Consider the following 20,897-nt stretch of genomic DNA (forward strand, 5'->3'; position numbering starts at 1 on the left):
CATTTTTTGCGAAATTATACTTTGTTTTAGTGTAAATACATGAAAATATTTACATTTACAAAGAGAAACATTTGGAGTTGTCATTATTTATATGTTATTATGATCGTATTTTACTGGTGCTGCCCACTGGAGATTGAATTGGTCTGAATGTGGAACCTGAACCAAAAGGATTGTTAATATCTTCGCTGTAATTTTTGCACAAATTTCACAAATTCATCCCCTTTGGTGGGCCGGATTTGGCCCCTGGGCCACATGTTTGACACCTGTGGGATAGGGTGACCCCCCCAGTATTCAACCTCAGCGGTGAAGCCTTGTTTGGGCAGCGACACCCCCTACTGTCAACACCACAAATCCCACTGTGGAAAAGAGCAATTAACCGACAATTAATAATTTAATCAAGCAAATTCTTACCGACAATTAATTGATAGTCGTTTAATTGTTGACATCCCTTGTGTGATCTGCTATACAGGGTGGGGAAGCAAAATTTACAATATTTTGAGGCAGGGATTGAAAGACAGTGTATGACCAATTAGTTTATTGAAAGTCATGAGAATTTATTTGCCACAAGAAAATTTACATCATAGAAAATGTTTTTATTCTATGTGTCCTCCTTCTTTCTCAATAACTGCCTTCACACGCTTCCTGAAACTTGCGCAAGTGTTCCTCAAATATTCGGGTGACAACTTCTCCCATTCTTCTTTAATAGTATCTTTAAGAAAGTCGACATTGCTGTGTGATGTTCTATTGGGAGCATGTTCTAAAACGCCCCAAATAGCAGAATCCAGAGGGTTTAGATCTGGGCTAGAAGGCGGTCATAAACATGATTATGTCATAGTCATTCTCTTCTTTCCATTATAAACACTCTTTATGGACACTCAACTATTTTTGAAATCTCCTTTGGTGTGACGAGTGCATTCAGCAAATCACACACTCTTTGACGTTTGCTTTCCTGATTACTCATATGGGCAAAAGTTTGTGAAAAGGTATGGATAATAGTGTTAGGTATGATTAGGACATCAATATATGTTTGGTTTCAAAACAATTGACGTAGTGCCTGCTGAGAAAAAAAACAACTAATGTTCATTGTAAATTTTGCTTCCCCACCCTGTATGTGCTCCTCAGTTCCTCCAGCATGAACTGGAACTATTTCTGGTGTTCTGAAATATCTAGTAATTATTTTCCATTTGAATTCTCTCCATGTATTAGAATTTGTAACCAGATGCAGATATATTATTTTGATTAGAAAAAAAAATAATAAAAAAACCTCATCGTGAATTTTTAACTTGTCTTTTTTCATTGTTGTTTCACCCATCCTCCTCCACCCTATGAGCCTGGAGGACAAATCTCAGACCTTAAACCTGTCTAACCCTGTGCAGCGAAGGGGAAATGAGGCCAGCGTGGCCCTGTGCCTCCCAGATAATGTGCATGTCAAGAAGCCTGTCATTACATTTCATCGCCTTCGTCTGCTGCTCAATAACCGGGGGGATCAGCACGCTGCAAGCCAGAGACGCTAGCCCATCTGCAGCTCCTCTGTCTGCTTCATGTAAGATGTTTGTTTGTGTTCGTGTGTGGGAGAGAGCATCTATTGTCTGTGTTTGCCGAACAGAACGAGAGGCCTTGAACCTCTTGTTGTGCTCCCTATTGACTCTGCTTGTCTTTCTTTTTCTATTTCTATTAACCGAGCTACTGTCACTGCAGACGGCGGGTCATATTATATATATAAAAAAAACAACAACTTGTAAACAACTTGGTTAATATATACTTTCAGTATTTCATCATCTCATAAAGCCCTGGGTTGTTTACTCGTCTTTGTTAAAACTTATGCTTTGTTTAATCTGTTTATATTGGTTCCAAGTTTGTCAGCAAGAAATGGGGTCAGAGCACTTTCTGTTCACTTATTCTTCTGCAATATATATTACATTTAATGTTAATACTGACTTAACTGGCCTTTTTTGTGTAGTTACGGCTAAAAGGAACTCACTAAAAACCTTCATATTCCTCTTTAACCCATAAAGTGCTACTTTTGTGGCAGTTTCCAAATGATTTTTTTCTCTATATGTAACCTTTCTTAAGTGATTTATCACTATTTATTTTTAGGGATGCACCAGTGGTACAAGTACAAGTACTTACATTTGTTTACTTGCAGATACCGAGTACTGATATGAGTACTTAATAATACCATTACAGTTCTTAGTTACCAGGGACGTGCACAGGATTATAGAGGGGCAGGGGCTCAAAGTCACAAAAGGGCAGTATGTGTGTGCCAAATTTTTTTCAGGCCTTAATAACATAATATGTTGCTTAATGTAAAATGAATAAAGTAGCCATAGATAATAACAACATAGTAGTGTATATTGTGTAGCTGTGAGTGATGCAATTGCTGTTTCTCTTGTGTCAACAAATTATTGTCAAAATGTATCATAATACTGAGGTTTCGAGGACATGCGGTTCAGCTGCAATTCTAAAAATTGGACCAATGGCCCTGTAGCTTACCGGCCAAATTAAAAGCTTTGGGAAATGTATCCAGATGTTATTTATTATCACCAGTTATGTGTTTTTATTCTATTACAGAAATAGCCCATGTTTTTGTTATATTCCAATCAGATCTGTAAAAAATTCAAATTCCAACTTGATATTATTGATACTTCGACATCATCATAACGAAGCTGTATACCAAGTTTGAAGTCAATCAGAACTGTAGTTTGGGAGAAGAAGACGATTGAAAAATTGAGTTATTGCATCGATCCACTTCCTATCTCTTATAATGGGGAAATTTTTCAAAGTGGCACCAAATCCAGAATCAGATTCGGATCCAAATAATTTCACTGACTTTTGTTGACATCATCATAAAGAAGCTGTATACCAAGTTTGAAGTCAATCAGAATTGTAGTTTCGGAGAAGAAGATGATTGAAATTGAAAATGACAAAATGACTACAGATGAAAAATGACAACAGACGATGACAGACGATGCCGACAGACACCGCATGAAGACAATAGCTTATGGCCTGTCAGCCGGTAAGCTAAAAACAGTCTTGTTTCGTCTGTAGTTCAGCCTGCATGCCTACAGGACTGCAGTCAACACGTTGATCTCAATGATTTGTTGTTGATGTAGCATAGCTAACACAGTCTGAGACCTGAGATTAGCTATACAATAAACTACAACAGTTTCTCGACTCCCCAAAACTGAGTCATAACTCCTAAGGTGCACATTAACGCAGCTTTCATTTAAAAAAAAAAATAGTACAGACTACACATAGAACAGTCCTACTGTGACTGCTGTTGGAGTTTCCTGTTCCTACTGTAGAAATATTCACCGGATTGGAACCATTGGCGGGCCGCATTTGGCCCCTGGGCCACATGTTTGAGACCCCTGGTCTACAGCCATTGTCATTGATTCAACTCCATGGGTTTTACTGGTGAACCAATGTTGCAGAAGATGACAGTGTTTCCACGGTAACTACAGAGCCTTTGAACGACCATGAAAAGACGACAAACTGTATTTGACCTCAATTACCTCACATTTCTTGATCGGATTAATGGATCAACAGTATTAAACTGGTAAGATCAGTAGATGCTTTTGGTGGCTGGTGGGCATTTGGGTGTTTATCAGTTAGAAATATTTTTACAAAACATGTTGACCCATGTGGAGTAGGATTTGCATATTAGCAGAGTGACAGTTTGAGACTCAATAATAGATTACAGATGACATGTCAACAGTAAGTGCTATTCATCTGATGAGTAATACACCTTATCATGTTGGCATAGCCCTAAAGTGTAACTGAGAGGATAGCGTACGCCACAAGGTCTCTTGCCAACTGAGAGTGTATTGTTGATTTGTTGGTAGCGCTCTCACACAAGCAAAAATAGTTGGTGTTCTGCCAATGTAGCTTTTGGCAATACAAGCACTGGCATTTGCATTTTAGGCTGTTGCTGCAGAGACAAGTTCATTTATACAACTTTGTAAACACATCATCAGTCAGAGATTGCGGTAGCTTCGGGATAGGACTCACGTGTTTGATTAGTGGAGAGGAGGAAAGAACTGTGTTGCCCTGAGGTGATACGAGTGCAGGTGTCCAGAACAGAAACGCAGAGCCCATTCATCAGATTAAAATCATGCCATTGTTTATTATTTAAAACCATAGATATGTCTGCATTGTTTAGCAATAAACAGATTTCACATCTGCATTTCAAGCACCGTGCACTTCAGCAGTGTAGAGTTTGGACTGTTCACGGTGTTTCAGGATTTAGATTTGCATAAAACTTTTTAGTTTATGGTTTAGACACCAGTGTTTTGTTTGGAAAAGATGCAGAAAAAGTCAGCAAGAGGTGTGACTGTTAAAGTAATAGCTAAATGTGGATGTGATGGAGAAGATTTTATGTAGTAGTCCGGCTCTGCATCATCAACTAGAAAAGACAGTACAGACCTCCGCCAAGGCAGATCAGTGCCCCAGATTTGGATGAAAATTTCAGGAAATATTGATACTGGCACAAGGAACAAATGATTAAAGTTTGGTGGTGATTGGGGGTCAGGGATCTGTGCTGTCTTTTCTAGAAAAGCACTCATAGAGCGCAGACTTCTGCCAAGGGAGATCAGTGGACTCCCACCCCCCCACCCCCGATTACCACTAAAATTTAATCATTTGTTCCTTGTGCCAGTATCAACATTTCCTGACATTTTCATCCAAATCTGTCCATAACATTTTGAGTTATCTTGCACACAGACTAAACAGACAAACCAACGCCGACAAAAACATAACCTCCTTGGTGGAGGTAATAAATGATCTTTGCAAAGAATTAATGCAACTTTGGATGGAAATAAATGCCACAGGGAATGTGTCTGTAGGTTCTCATTTGCCCAGGTCATCGTTCTTCTTGGTAGTTGTTCTCGGTTCAACTGGACTGGTTTAGCTCTTTTGAAACCGTTTCGTCTCTCATCCAAGAGACTTCTTCAGTTCTAACAGAACTTCTTCAGTTCAGTCTCTTGGATCAGAGACAAAATGCTTTCAAAAGAGCTAAACCAGTCCAGTTGAACCAAGAACAACAACCAAGAAGATATGTGCTGTAATCAAAACTAAAGTCAGTGACCCTTATTTGGTCAAACTGTGTATATTTAGTTCACAAACATAGATTATATGTGGCTCTGGTTTGCAGAGATTGAAACTGGTAACATATTTCTTGCTGACGTCTGGCTTAGAAAGACAAATTTATTTTATTATTATTACTTTTTTTAGTCTGGTTTCCATTTCCTCCTTTTTTGCCAGAAAATGTGTGATCTCTGATGAAAATAAACTTGATTTCTATTCAGGTGTGAGGATGGGTTCCTTGGAATGTACTGATAATACTGATTGTGCTTTTATGTAGAAGTTTGTGCTTGTCCTGTTTTCAATCCATGCTATTAACCATAACATTTCCAAAGTAGGTCAGTAATGTGTCAGAACTTGCTCACAGTAATTTATTTCAATTACGCAGCCCGGTGTTTACTCATCAATAAATCGATACAAATTAAACCTTTATTTTCCTCATGCGATTTCCTGGGGCATCTCTGTCAATATATCAGTCCTATAACACCAAACGTGTCATATTTGATACATGAGTTTTGAAGCCCTCTACAGGATCAGTGTGATATTTTTTTTCTTGAAAAACCTGATGTATACAATTAGATACATGCAATACACAGATAATCCACCAGGCTCTGAGCTGCAGTGTGACGCTTCTCCTCCTCTTCTGCTGAAATCAGAATGTTATCTTTACGCTCATTCATCGTATAGAGATGATGTAAAAAAAATTTTAAAAATTTAAAAAAAAATAAACAACGGTTATCATACTATCATACATGCACATTCTCCTTATCTTAATACTGAAAATATGAAGCTTGGGAGGAAAATCTCACCTTCTTTTGTGCCATTTATGTAGGCTTGATTTATGTACAGTAGGATGGGAATCTCCGAGTACCTCACGATACAATATGCGATACATGGATCATGATAATATCTCGATAGGGCGATACTGTGATTATCGATATATTGCTCTTAACCCTATAACGCCAAACGTATCATATTTGATACATGAGTTTTGAAGCCCTCTACATGATCAGTGTGATATTTTTTTTCTTGAAAAACCTGATGTATACAATTAGATACATGCAATACACAGATAATCCACCAGGCTCTGAGCTGCAGTGTGACGCTTCTCCTCCTCTTCTGCTGAAATCAGAATGTTATCTTTACGCTCACTCATCGAATAGAGATGATGTAAAAAAAAAAAACACACAAAAAAAAAACGGTTATACATGCTGAAACTGAAAATGTGAAGCTTCGGAGGAAAACTTAACCTTCTTCTGTGCCATTTATGTAGGTTTGATTTATGTACAGTAGGGCTGGGAATCTCAGGGTACCTCATGATACAATACGCAATACATGGATCTCAATAATATCTCGATATGGCGATACTCCAATTATCGATATATTGCTCTTAACCCTATAACGCCATACGTATCATATTTGATACATGAGTTTTGAAGCCCTCTACATGGTCAGTGTGATATTTTTTTTTCCTCTAAAAACCGGATGTATACAATTAGATACATGAAATACACAGATAATCCACCAGGGGGGAGGAATTCATTCACCAGAGGCCTTTCCAGTGACACTACAAGACTGTCATTTAATGAGGAAAGAGGCAGAACTTCGCCAATTTTAAAAACGAATTACCAATTTCTTATAGACGTGTTTGTGTTATATTATGTATTTGTTTGTTAAAAAATAATATTTGAGCTTTGAGACCTGATGTATCAAATATGATACAAAATTGAAACTCATACATAGAAATGATATTGGGGGTTGTTCAGAAGGACCAATAAAGGCAACAGTTTCAAAGAACTGGAATTTTCTGTCAATGATTTAATCGTTGAGGCTTTACAGGGTTAAATAGACACTGATCTCATGAAATCATGTTGTATATCACGCCAGTTCTTATGGCATTTGGCGTGCTATACGTACGCATTTTCATCCTTTCGCATGTTATTCAACGCCATTTGGTCGTTGGTCAATTTATGCTAAGATCTTCGGTTCACCTAACCCGAACCCTAACCTATTGTGTGGTATTTGACACGGTGTGAACATACATGTGGAAAGCTTATAATGCATACAGATAGTACGACAATTAAAAGTGGTGTGTATATTTACACAATTTCATGATATCACAATGTTAAATAACTAATTAAATTGAAATGAGCAAGAAAAAAACAATTTGTACAAATGTTTACCGAGGTGTGTTGACGACAGTTGAGCGAGCTCGTCGTTCAGGGGAAAGGACGGACTTCTGAAAGACACCACACTGTTAAATTATTGATTATTATTAATTATTAAAGCAGGGTTGTTTGCGGGTGAAGAGTCTAAAGAGGAGATTGAAATGAAAGGGTCGAGACAGGGGAGAGGTGCAATAAAAGAGTTGTAACAAGCTGCAGAAGGAGCTGAAGGGAAGCAGGACCAGGACCAGACCTTGAACCTGATTATGGTGGAAACATGAAGTAGTCTAACAACACTTTCTGTAATAGTAAACAGCCTGAATGAACACCCCTGCCTGCAGTTCTACCAGCTGCATTACTGAATAAACTGAGGGTTTTCATGGTTTTTCTACCAAGTCCTCTCCAAAGACCACTGAAGTATTCAACCTTGGTCAAAATAAATGCATGAACGAGTATTTTCAGGTCAGCTTTTATGATGAAATCCCTGAATTTGGTTGAAATTTGTCAGATCAGTGTGATTAAAAAATAATTAAATAACTAATCTTGCTTGTTTTATGTTAGATTAAGGTCAGAATTTACTATAAAGCAGGTCAATGATTTTGTTTCATCAGGGTAGAAGGATGAAAATTTGAGAATATTATGAATAATTACTTAAATACAGTCTATTTTTTGAGGAATGATTAAAAAAAGAGAAAGCTTTATACTAAATAATTATAGAAGCTTACTGTTACATTAAAACTGTTTATCGGTAAAAATTTAATCAAGTCAACCATGGTTGGTAGTGTAATAATTTTGCCATTATGTACCATTTTACCGTTTGACAGTTTCAGCTACATTCATTTTAACTTTTGGCTTAAAAATGGCACAAATGTCACTTAAAGGGACATGAAACCGACATAAATACAACATACAAACCCAAAAAAACTATACACAATCCATGTTTTAAATCAGGGGTGTCAAACTCATTTTAGTTCAGGGGCCACATTCAGCTAAATTTGATCTGCAGTGGGCCAGACCAGAAAAATAACAACATAATAACATATAAATAATGACAACTCCAAATTTTTGTCTTTGTTTTAGTGTAAAAAAAAAACAAAACATTAAATTATGAAAATACTTACTTTATAAACTATCCAAAAAAAAAAAAAAAACTGAAAAAAACTGAAATTTGAATTAAAAAACGTAAGAAAATTTAGTACAATTTTAACAATATTATTCCTCAACTTCTCATTTGTCCATGTGCATTATGGATCAGATCTACAAAGACTAAACACTGAGGAACAGGCAGAAAAATAGTTCAAATTGTGCTTTATTTCCTTTAGACATTTCAGGTTCATATTTGTTCAGGTTATTCACATTTTAGTGTTACAGGATAGTTTATAAATGTAAATATTTTCATAATGTAATGTGATTTTTTTTGCACTAAAACAAAGACAAAAATGTAGTTGTTAATTCTAGATTTTTGGGGGCTTAATTCAAGATTTTTTTACTTAATTGAAGATTTTGGGGGTTTTTTGGGCTTAATTTATGATTTTTTTTACTTAATTGAAGATTTTTTTTTTTTTTGGCTTAATTCAAGATTTTTTTTGCTAAATTTGAGATTTTTTGGCTCAACTGAAAATTTTTTTACTTATTTGAAGATTTTTTTTTTTTGCCTAATTGAACATTTTTTCCTTAATTCAAGCTAAAAAAAATTTTGCCATTTTTTGTCCATTTAAAAACAAACAAGCAACAAATAAAAATAAATTAAAAACAGAGGTTAAAACCACAGACAAAACATCACCAGTATTATAAAATACAACTGTACCAGCGTCGCCTCAAGGACGACTGGTATCGCACCAAACTATGACTGGGATTTGTCAACAGCCTAATAATGGAATTCTGAGAATCGTTCAGTCGACAGATAAATTTGTACAATAAGTTTCTCATAAGAGCCTGAAAAGTGTTAACTCCTGCATTACCAGATAATTCACTTGCACTAGTCCATCGAGGTTTTTTTAAACTGTATTCTCATGGAATCGTATATGCAACTTTGAGCTTTCTATAAGTTAGCCTTTTTAAACCTTTCCCACAAGGGGCAGTATAAAGAGAGTACAGTATGCTCTGAAGAGATTTTCGTAACATTTTTGTACACGTTGAGAATTTTCTTGCCTACATATTGGTCTGGGTACGTAACATCCGACACTGCCCGTACAAATCATCATCATCGGACATCTGATCCGTAATAAAGTGACTTAAATACTGTATTTTGGTGCTCACACTCAACACCTGTCCTGACAGGTAAAAATTCGGAAAGTTGATGTCCTTGTCCCCTTTTGTTCTGCACATTAAAGCTGTACTCTTTGTAGCATTGTATTGCACATCATATGTTAGACCAGTGTTTTTCAACCTTGGGGTCGGGACCCCACGTGGGGTCGACTGGAATTCATATGGGGTCACCTGAAATTTCTAGTAATTAATAAAAAAAAAAAAAAAAAAATTACAGATAAAAAATATATGGCGAGTTGACAGAGACAATCCCAATCCATAACAGACATGACAAACTGTGAAGCTGAAACTGAAGCACTGTGGTTCTGTTTTATCTGTCAAATGTTCATTGTGGTCAGTTTCAGATGCTGCAGCTCTTTCATAATTCATAGTTTGAGTTCTTGTTTGTTCAGTATTATTTGTCAGCCTTGGAAATCCAAGCTGGACTGACTGTACATATCCTGACCAAGGAAAATCAAATTCTCACTTTGTGCAGTAATCTACACCTGGCTTTACTGCCTCCGTCCATAATAATATACATTATATAGACTAAATGTCATCTAAAATTAACGTTTATTTGAAACATAGTATAGCAAACTATTATATGATCAAAAACAAATTAATTTTAGCAAAAAAAATGTTTAAAAAGTCTTCGTTTTGAATGTCTGGGGTCACTAGAAATTTGTGATGTTAAAATGGGGTCACGAGGCAAAAAAGGTTAGAAACCACTGTGTTAGACCATAGTCAGAACATATATTCTAGGGCAGGGGTGTCAAACTCATTTTAGTTCAGGGCCACATGCAGCTAAATTTGATCTGCAGTGGGCCGGACCAGTAAAATAATAACATAATATATAAATAATGTCAACTCCAAACTTTTCTTTGTTTTAGAGTGAAAAAAGTAAATTCACATTATGAAAAGGTTTACATCTACAAACTATCCTTTCAAAAGATCACAGCAGATCTACAAATACAAAAAATATTTAGTAACAGGCAGAATATTATTAAAATTGTACTTACTTCTCTTAAAACATTTCAGGTTGTTCATATTTGTTCAGGTTATTCACATTTTTTTGCAAATTTATATTTTGTTTTAGTGTAAATACGTGAAAATATTTACATTTACAAAGAGAAACATTTGGAGTTGTCATTATTTATATGTTATGATAGTATTTGACTGGTCCTGCCCACTTGAGATTGAATTGGTCTGAATGTGGAACCTGAACTAAAATGATTGTAAATATCTTAGTGTAATTTTTGCATTTCACAAATTCATCCCAGGGGCCGGACTGGACCCTTTGGCGGGCCAGATTTGGCCCCCGGGCTGCATGTTTGACACCTGTGTTCTAGGGGAAAAGTGCAAGTTTTGGCTTTTTATAATTAAATAAATGCCCATATTGGAAACATCCTTGTGCAGCAGCTTTTTCAGATGCATTTTTAAAAAAACATTTATGGAATGTCCTTTGTGGTGGACAGTTTTTTTGTCGTTATTTTTGTATAAAGCTGTGAAACTCCTGTTCCCAAACATGGACAGAAAACCCATAGCTGGGTCTTAGGAGTTTAAGTTTACTCTCGTAATGATGTTTGTTCTTCAAGTGCTATTAAGATCTTCTCTGAATTGTTTTCGAGATGCATTGGTGATATTTTTTTTAGTTATCTCTATGGAAACACAGGGCCGATTAATGGTGTCCCCCTCAGCAGTGCTGTAAGGATCTCGGTCTGACTTCTATCCATTTAAGTGTACCATTAAGCCATGACAGTGTGACTGTCAAAAGCCTTTAAGTGAAATAGACCTTAGCAAGCTGTGAAATGACATTGAGAGTTAATGATGGGAAAAATGTTACAGGCAATGTCTAGACGTAGTCATAGCGATGAGAGTGAAGTTGTGATCTGAATTTGAGTAACATGTTGTCAACGCTGGATCGAAACTGTCAACTTCACTTTGTGGAGGCAAACAAGTAAAGTCAGGAAGTCCTCAAAGTCGGCTGGTTTTAAGATCTGCTGCAAACTCTGGGGTTTGAGTGTGTCCATACTAGGGCTTTAGTGACGACAGATTTTTTCAGATCGACTTATTTGTCGTATGATGACGTCATCACATTAACAGAGGAGGAACAACACAGACACAGCTGTTCAACAGTGAGCAACTGGTACTGACGTTCACTGGAACATTAACAATGTACAGTAATGAGCAGAAGGAAAAACTGGAAAGTAGGGATGCACGATACCACTTTTTTCCAGACTGAGTACGAGTACAAGTACTTACATTTGAGTACTTGCCGATACCGAGTACTGATATGAGTACTTAATAATCCCATTCCAGTTGTTAGTTCCTTTTGTAAATGTGCTTTATTGTCGTTGTCATTAGTCTGACTGGAACAAAGTGCTGCTACTGACATTTAATGTGTTGGAATGAGTGTTCCTCAATTAATCCACCAGGGGGCGCCACTCTGAATTAACCATACTGGACAAATACCACGAAGAAGAGTAAAGTTTTTTGAGAAGAAGAAGAAGAAAGTCAGTAATAACAAACATGGAGACGACAGAGGTAACACTAATGTGATACTAATATTGCAGCATTTTCACTGGTAAGGTTTAAAAGTTTAGTTTCAGCAGGAAGAGAAAAGAGAAATGAGTGATAAGTTTCGTTTTCACTTCTGTTGGCAGTGGTCCGCACCGCTCCATACTCCCGCTGGTATTTTACGTCTGGGTACGCATCCGCCAGCACCTGGAAAACAGATGGAATGTACGCAGAGGATGGACAGAACGCTGCGTCCGTATCTGTCTGTGTCTGTAACGTTACTGTCAGTCAGCGTTACTTTTATCACCGTCATTTATTTTGAAAAATCTCCACACTCTTCACACTCCACACACATTATTCCACCACGGCGTACCTGCTGCACTGAACTGTGAATGTCACACGGCCGTAAGTGGCATCGGTGCAGTTGTATCAGATTACTTTTACAAGTACGAGTACGAGTACACACACTGAGTATACTGGTCTACAAGGAAAATGCTTCCAGAATAAAAGTAATGAAATTTTACCACATGAGAGTCACTGATAAAGAAAAATCCAGTCAAAAATGCTGGTTGGCTGAACTTTCCAAGATACAGCCTTGGGTCAAAATGTGAAACTCAAGAATTAATGAGAGAATGGGTTTGACTCAAAAGGAATATTTGTCTCAGAGCTACAAGATCTACTTCAAAACAGTCTGCACATTAGAATACATTCACTTTACAGGTTCTATTTAGTGGAAGATTTATGAAACTGCTATATAAATGTACATAAACCAATATATATGTGTAAAAACACTTAATCATATACCTTGAAAACATCAGCAAACCAGCACTATTGTCATTTATTTTCCAATTAATCTTATTAAAATACGTAACATTTAGCACATTTAATGTCTGAAGCAAATCATTTCTAAAAAATTGTAGACCAGTGGTATCGGAGCCGATGCCCAATACTGGTATCGGTATCGGTGCATCCCTACTGGAAAGACACAAGCATCAACAGTCCTCAGACATTTAACCAAAGAAAACATAGGCTAACACCTGGAATGTTCTTTTAAATGTAAGTGAACAACATAAAGTGGAAAAGGTTCAGACAGCAGCAGAAAAGACACACAGCATGTTAAAGAAAAGAGCGCATTGTCTTCATGAAATAAATGAACAGAATAATCCAAACTCACTGGCTGTTCACATTATTTTTCAGTATTGGTGGTGCTTCCATGGTTCGCAGAACATTACTGAGACCAGAGTTTTTCTAGATCACAGTCAGTTTAGTTCCTGCTCTGAGTCGTCTTCATCCTTCAGTCTTGGCCTTGCGCTAATGAATTTTTTGACCCGCCCCACAAATAAAGTGACATTTTTTCGACCCGCACCAACCCAACCTGGGTCCGCTGATCCGTGCATCACTGCCGCTCACTGCGCTCCATGTTTTCATGTAGAAAGATGAGAGTATGGATATGCGCTGAATGACGGCTCACGCGCTGTCAGGTGATGGAAGGGAGAGAGAGAATAACGCACGACTAGTCGACTCCTCCAAAGTAACGTCGACTTTGTGCCACAGACGTCGACACGTCCACAAAACGACTTTTCAGTTAATGCCCTAGTCCAGGGGTGTCAAACATGCAGCCCCCCAAAGGTTCCAATCCGGCTCCTGGGATGAATTTACAAAGTGCCAAAATTCCACACTTTTGAACTGAATTAAGCAAAAAAAAATAATACAAAATTAGCTTGAATTAAGGAAAAAATGTTGAATTAAGCAAAAAAATCTTAAATTTAACAAAAAATCTTGAATTAAGCAAAAAAAAAGCTTGAATTAAGAAAAAAATCTTGAATTAAGCAAAAAAAAATCTTCAATTAAGTAAAAAAAATCTTGAATTAAGCAAAAACATCTTAAATTAAATGTTAAAAAAAAAATCTTGAATTAAACCAAAAAAACCCTCAAATTTACCAAAAAATCTTGAATTAAGCAAAAAAAAATCTTCAATTAAGTAAAAAAAATCTTGAATTAAGCAAAAACATCTTAAATTAAATGTTAAAAAAAAAATCTTGAGTTAAACCAAAAAAACCCTCAAATTTACCAAAAAATCTTGAATTAAGCAAAAAAAAAATCTTGAATTAAGTAAAAAAATAATCTTGAATTAAGCCAAAAAAATCTTGAATTAACAACTTTTTTTTTTCTTTGTTTTAGTGCAAAAAATAACATTAAATTATGAAAATATTTACATTTAAAAACTATCCTGTAACACTAAAATGTGAATAACCTGAACAAATATGAACAACCTGAAATGTTTTAAGAAAATTCAGCACAATTGTAACAATTTTTCTTCCTGTTCCTCAGTGTTTAGTGTCTTTGTAGATCTGATCCATAATGCACATGGAGAAATGATAAGTTGAGGAACTTGCTTTTACCAACACAAAGTTCCTTTGGGGATTCACTTATATTGATTTCTTATGCACAAAGACATAAATAAGACCTCTAAGTGAATTTTAGCCGCTATGAAATCCAATGAAATATGATGAGTGACATGTAATGATATGTAAAAACATCATATTACAGTTATTTAGACTGATATCGGGATTGATTTTCACATTATGTTGTAACGAAAATTTAAACAGAACTGAAGTTGCGGCTTAATTATGAATAACATTACTGGATTGACAGAATTGTGTCTTTATGTTTATATGTGCCATATTATATCCTTTTTTTCTGTGTTTTTTCCATGTAAACAAAGGTGAGCAACACCCAGGAAGCATGCGCTACAAGTTCAACTTCATTGCTGATGTCGTGGATAAGATCGTCCCGGCTGTGGTTCATCTGGAGCTTTTCCAAAGGTGAAGTGAACTAAAACACTCGCATAAAACATGTCAGTTTTTAGGTCTAAAACAGTGCTTTTTTTCCTGTGGATCCAGTGCCACTTAAAAATGACAACTCGACTCCATTCACAGCTGGATAACAGCTCATTTGAGTGTAAATGAATCACTGAACTTCTCTCAGACCTTGACCATTTTACTGCCATTTCTGCATGAACTCATAATATAATTTTCTGAATATGTTAACCAGTCATTTCAAAGTAATATTAGTTTGATAAATCACAAATATATGCATGTATAAGATAAACATCATAATACGGGGTGTCCACAAAGTCTGTTTACAATTTAAGTAAAATATTACAAAAGCAGTTGGTGACATATATTCTCAGATTTGTTCTGTGTACTCAGTGGTTATCGAGGTTTTTCATCCCATTGTGGATGATGTGCAATTGAATCATTCGTCCATTTTTCTTCAACAAGAGATCAGTTACTTCAAATGTTTACCTTGACCTTTTGACTGAATTTGGCCCAAGCCCAATTCACCCCTTGGCCCCTCCCCCTCCATTTTGGAGGGGTAGGGGTGTCCCGATTCTCGATGAGTCAGAGGGGAAGGGCTAAGGGGGAGGGCTGTTTGACCCTTGAAATGGAGATTTTTCAGGACCACACTACAAACAGAGGGGTAGGAGAAATTTCCCATATTTCTGTTTGAATCATCGGCTAGTGATGGGACTTTTGGTTCTTTGAAGGGAGTCGTTCAATCAGGAACCGTTCACTGAAAAGAGCCGTTCAAAAGACTGGCTCTTTTATGTTTTTTGCATTATTTGGAAACACCAATGTTTTAATGACTAAATAGGCTACATGTGATGATTGACATTACATTTTGAAGGTGTTTAATTGGCGCGGCAGTAAATATTATCTTACCGTAAAAAAGAATAGTTAGTTAAATGTGTGGGTAAATACAAGACATGAGAGGTGACATTAGGCAAATGCTGGAATTTGACCAAAAACATCACGGTACATTATGTGGACTAGTCTGTAGCCTAAAAATGAAGAAGAAAATAAAACATCTTCTTATGAAATAACATTTTATTCTCCTCAAAACAACAACAATAAATGTGCAATTCTCAGAACAAGAACAATATGTTGGTAAACATACAGAAAAAATGCACAAAACACAAAAGAGATTTATCATTGCAATTACTTAAATACCTTAACAACTGTAGTGCATTTTCCCTCAGAACAAGAACAATAAATTTGTGTAAACATGCAGAAAAAAATTCACAAAACACAAGTGATTAATCACTGCAGTTACTTAAATACATTCTCCTCCTGCCCAGTGCCTCCCCAGTGACGCTACATTGACAATCGGACACTCCCTCCTTAAAAAAAAAAAATGTTTTAAATGAACGGCTCTTTACAAAGACTCGGTTCCCATCGTTCATTTCAAAGAGCCGTTCAAAAGATTCGATTTGTTCGTGAATGTCACATCACTATCATCGGCAAGATGGAGGTAAACACAGTAAAAAAAAGTGCAGCAGTGTGATGAAAGAAACACACAAATGTACGTATTTTCTTCATAAATAACTTAATCATTTGATCGTTTGTTTAATGCTGTTTCAGTGGGTTATAGATCGCATTTCTGTGGTATGCAGTTGATAGTCGCAAAAACATGCCCAAAGCCCATGCAACTACTGATGGCATGGTGACTTCTTTTAGAAACAAAGTTGTCGCATCTGTTTATAGTGTCATCGATGACTGCTGATGATGTAACAGGTCTGGAAGGGTTGTCCCATTTCGAAGGGGAATGTTTCAACCCCTACCCCTTGCAACTCTGTTTCAAGGGGTAGTGCCAAGTGCAAGGGCCAAGGGGTAGGGGTAAGGGGTGAATTGGGATTGGGTCTAAGTGTCACCACAACTGGATAATCTTCAACCAACCATCATTTTCCAGGTAGATGGTGCACCACCACATTGGGTTCTGCATGTTGGTGGGTTTTAAATCTAACATTTCCAGACCAGTGGAATTGGAAGGGATGGTCCAATTCCCTGGTCACCTCGTTCACCAAATATCACTGCCCTGGATTTCTTTCTATGGGGTTATGTTAAAGATATCGTGTATCGAACAAAGATATGGGATATCAACGACCTGAAGCCAAAGATCACTGATGTCATTGACACCATTGATGAGGTGTAGCAGTCCCTCGGATTAAACTTCCAGATGCAGAGTTTCATACAGGTGTTGTTTTAATTTTCCTTTTTGATGTCATTTGAACACCGTGGATTCTAACACTAAAACTAAAACTACACAGCAAACACAGAAAACAAACACAGTGTGGAGTTTAACAATCTAACAACAGTAGACACTTTCACTCAACACCGTACCTCACTTCGCAATTTAACGTCTTAGACCACAGGTGTCAAACATGCGGCCCGGGGGCCAAAACCGGCCCGCCAAAAGGTCCAATCCGGCCTGCGAGATGAATTTGTGCAATGCAAAAATTATAATGAAGATATTAATAATCAAGGATGTGAAAATCATTTTAGGTCAATTTAATCTGAAGTGGGTCAGACCAGGAAAATACAATCATAACCTATAAATAATGAAAAACGCACATTTTTGTCTTTTTTTTTTAAGTGTAAAAAAAACTTCAATATCTACTTTTCATTGTAATAATTTCCACAGATTTGTCTATTCATTTGCTTTGTAATAAATTTGTTAAATTGTAAAGAGACTTTCTGAACACCCTGTGTTTTATGATGGAGATAGGAGGCTTGTTTTCTTCTGTCCGGAAAAAGAAACAGAATGAAACCAACCCTTTTGTATTACAGTTGAAGTTACGACTGTCAGAGTAAAGCAAATACAATCTCTTGCATTTGATCCATGGGTCACATCCCAGTCCTAAGGAATGGATGTCTTAAAACAACTCCTCTGTTTTTCTTCTTGTCATCAGGCTGCCATTCTCCAGCAAGGAGGTGTCGGTATCAAGCGGCTCGGGGTTCATCGTTTCCGAGGACGGCTGGATCGTCACGAATGCTCACGTACTCACCAACAAGCACAGGATTCAAGTTGAGCTGAAAAGAGGTTCACATTACGACGCCACGATTAAAGACGTGGACCAGAGAATCGACATTGCGCTCATCAAAATCGAACCCGATGTGAGTACCTGCTGTTTTCACTAGTACTGAGCAGCGATTAAAATTTTTAATCGGAATTAATCGCATGGATTTCTGCAATTAATCACGATTAATCGCATAGCTATATTGGGGGGGGGTTGCCAGCATCAACAGTGTGTATTGCCTTTAAGTGATATTTCAGACTCGAAGTACTCCAGTGATAAAAATAATTCCACATGTCAGTGCTTGCAAACAACTGTGTCCTTCTCAACCCCACCATCTGAAGACATTTAAAATGAAAATGTCCATGGAAAAGGTCGGTACTTTTCTCCATGTTTATGTCCACACCAGTTTATTTCCAGTTGTGAGTGATTGACAGGAGTCTTAAACCCACTAATAAGTACTAATACTAATAAGCCCAATAATATGTGATGTTCAGTTGTTAAAAGCAAGCAAAGGGGGCCCTCTAGTGGTCGGAATAAATTGCACTAACGTATGTTTTGTCCTTGCGCTGTTACCGTAGCCAGTTCAGACATAAGAAGGAACTAACACACACGTTTCTTTCACTCTGTTTGTATGGCCAGAAGAACGTTTGCCTGTGAGTATTTTATGTTCAGTTGTTGTAAGAATGAATAGTATAAAATATCTCTGACGTGAACCTATGTTGCTGGATAAAAAGACGTAAATCTTAAATTAATCTGTAAATGCTAATCGTTAGCGTGTCTATAGATTTTCCCATTTAAGTTAGCATCGAGCTAGCGATCTTTTTCCCATTCATTTAAATGTATAATGCCATGTAAATGTGTTGAGGCAATGAACAGAACTCAGACATATTTTGTATGTATGTTGCAGTTTTACAGTGAGTCTCAAGTAAAAGATTTGGAGAGAAGTTTTGGGCGTCCGGCTTTTCTTGGGAAACCTGTTGTCTATCTGTCGAGCTAATCGCTACACGCACACAAGCAGAGGCAAAAGAATATGAGTTACAATAAAACGGCATTAACGTGAGATAAAAAAAATTGTCAGCATTATTAAATGAATGCGTTAATGCGGTAATGACACGTTAACTTGCCCAGCCCTAGGTTTCATGCAACAGGCCTTGGACTAAATTCATTCTCGTGTGTTTACCTCTGACCTCTGGCGGTTCATCAGCAGCAGCGAACACGAAAGGGCATTAATCGTACCGTTCGTAGAAGAAGTCATCAAGGCGTTAGCCCGCCAAAATGACATTCTCCTCCATAACATGGTCAGTTTGTCATCTGAATTCCTCTGGGTCGTGTTTGGTCATGTCTTATAAATGCAAAGCCTCTGCTATTTATTTATTTATTCATTTATTTATTTTTATATTTTTTATGTATTTGCAAACTTCGCTTGAATAAAACATGCCGTCGCCCAGACACGCACGAACGCAACCAGCTGCTTTGTATGGTAGAGGGGTCTCGACTCCCGACCACTTCAGTCAGACTCCACTCAGCATGAAGCAGATGATTAACATTTGTAGTTCTGATCTGAATACATGAACGCTTGGAGATCACAGGGAGGAATATGTGGAGAAATTAGTGCTGAGACGACTGGGAGTGGTGACAGCTGTACAATGCTTTACCTTTCTGTGCTTACATTCCGTGTTAGACGGAACACTAAAGCTTTCCTAAAGGGCAGATTTGATATAACGCTCCAGGCCTCGAGTTATGTGGCTATAAATTTGGCTCAACTTTACGTTCAACCTCAGAGGTAGATTGTCTGAGCTTGGAATCAAGATAAAGCAGGTACTGACAAGTCAAGGCTTAGTTGAACTTGGTTCACTGAACAAATCCAATGTTAAAAAATAGGACTAATGGCCCTGTACCTCACCGACATGTTCTATCAAGAAGCAATAACAAGTTGAATTTGTGAGGTTGTCAGGTTCTGTTCTATGTTAGAGTCCTGTGGTCTGGATGCAGGAGATCAATCTACTGATAGAAGTGGGTGGAACTTTTACTGGAGGAGAACGCAACTAATTCAGTCAAAATCCATATATGACTTCCTATTAGTGCTCATTAGTAACTATAATGATATCTGCAACTGTTTCCATGTTATAAACCATTAAAATATGGACCATTATAAGTAAAGGCAGATTTTTAATGTTTCAAAAATTGGTCAAAAATGTAAATTTCTCAAAACTGTGACCAAGCTTTGTAGAAACTGTCCCAAGGAAGCTACAACAAAACAATTTGAAACATCAAAAGCACTCGGAGAGTGAAGACCTCTGCCAAGACAAATCTGTCCCCCGCCTGATCACCACCAAAACTTAATCATTTGTTCCTTGTGCCAGTGTCAACATTTTCCTGAAAATTTCATGAAAATCCATCCATAATTTTTTGAGTTATCTTGCTAACTAACCAACCAATCAACCAACCAACTAACCAATCAACCAACAAACAAACCCTGGCAAAAACATAACCTCCTTGGTGGAGGCAACCAGATAGAAACATTTATAAACCAGATAGAAACATATGTAAATGAAAAATATGTCATAAATGGGATTTTCAGTGTTAAATTGAAATGTCCACAGAGTCCACATTCCACTGTGGATGTGGACAATTTTGTGCCAGATACAAGATATTGTTCTAAGCTACGGGTGGATCAAATTGGGGGCTAATCAGAGTTGTTTTGAATTTTTTATGAATTTTTGAAAATTGCTCAATGATGAGAGATAGGAAAATGTGAGATTTTGTGACCTTGCTGTGACCTTGAACTTTGGCCTACTTGGCCCAAAATTTCATGGGTTGGTCCCAGGACATAGGCCTATCTGTGGGTAGACTTTGGTGAAGATGGTTGTAATAGTTTTCCCGTAAAGTTGCTAACAAACAAACAAACAAACAAATACGAAAAGCACTCGGAGAGCGCAGACCTCCGCCATGACAGATCTGTCCCCCCCATCACAACCAAAATTTAATCATGTCTTCCTTGTGCCAGTATCACCATTTCCTGAAAA

General features: G+C 37.1%; 1 protein-coding gene across 2 annotated transcripts in view; it reads left to right on the top strand.

The window, feature by feature from the left end:
* Positions 1-20,897, top strand: part of htra4 (HtrA serine peptidase 4) — a 59,470-nt gene that overhangs the window by 12,943 nt on the left and 25,630 nt on the right. Inside the window, exons 1-3 of one of the 2 annotated variants that reach the window (XM_030142530.1) lie at positions 1,486-1,543; positions 14,737-14,836; positions 17,764-17,968. In XM_030142530.1, coding sequence (XP_029998390.1) covers positions 14,757-14,836; positions 17,764-17,968 — 285 coding nt within the window. In that variant the 5' untranslated portion in view covers positions 1,486-1,543; positions 14,737-14,756. Of the gene's footprint in view, positions 1-1,485; positions 1,544-14,736; positions 14,837-17,763; positions 17,969-20,897 lie in introns of those variants that run through there. The other variant, XM_030142531.1, reaches the window with a different exon arrangement.

Source organism: Sphaeramia orbicularis, chromosome 9, assembly GCF_902148855.1.
Source record: "Sphaeramia orbicularis chromosome 9, fSphaOr1.1, whole genome shotgun sequence".
NCBI classification, from domain to species: domain Eukaryota; kingdom Metazoa; phylum Chordata; class Actinopteri; order Kurtiformes; family Apogonidae; genus Sphaeramia; species Sphaeramia orbicularis.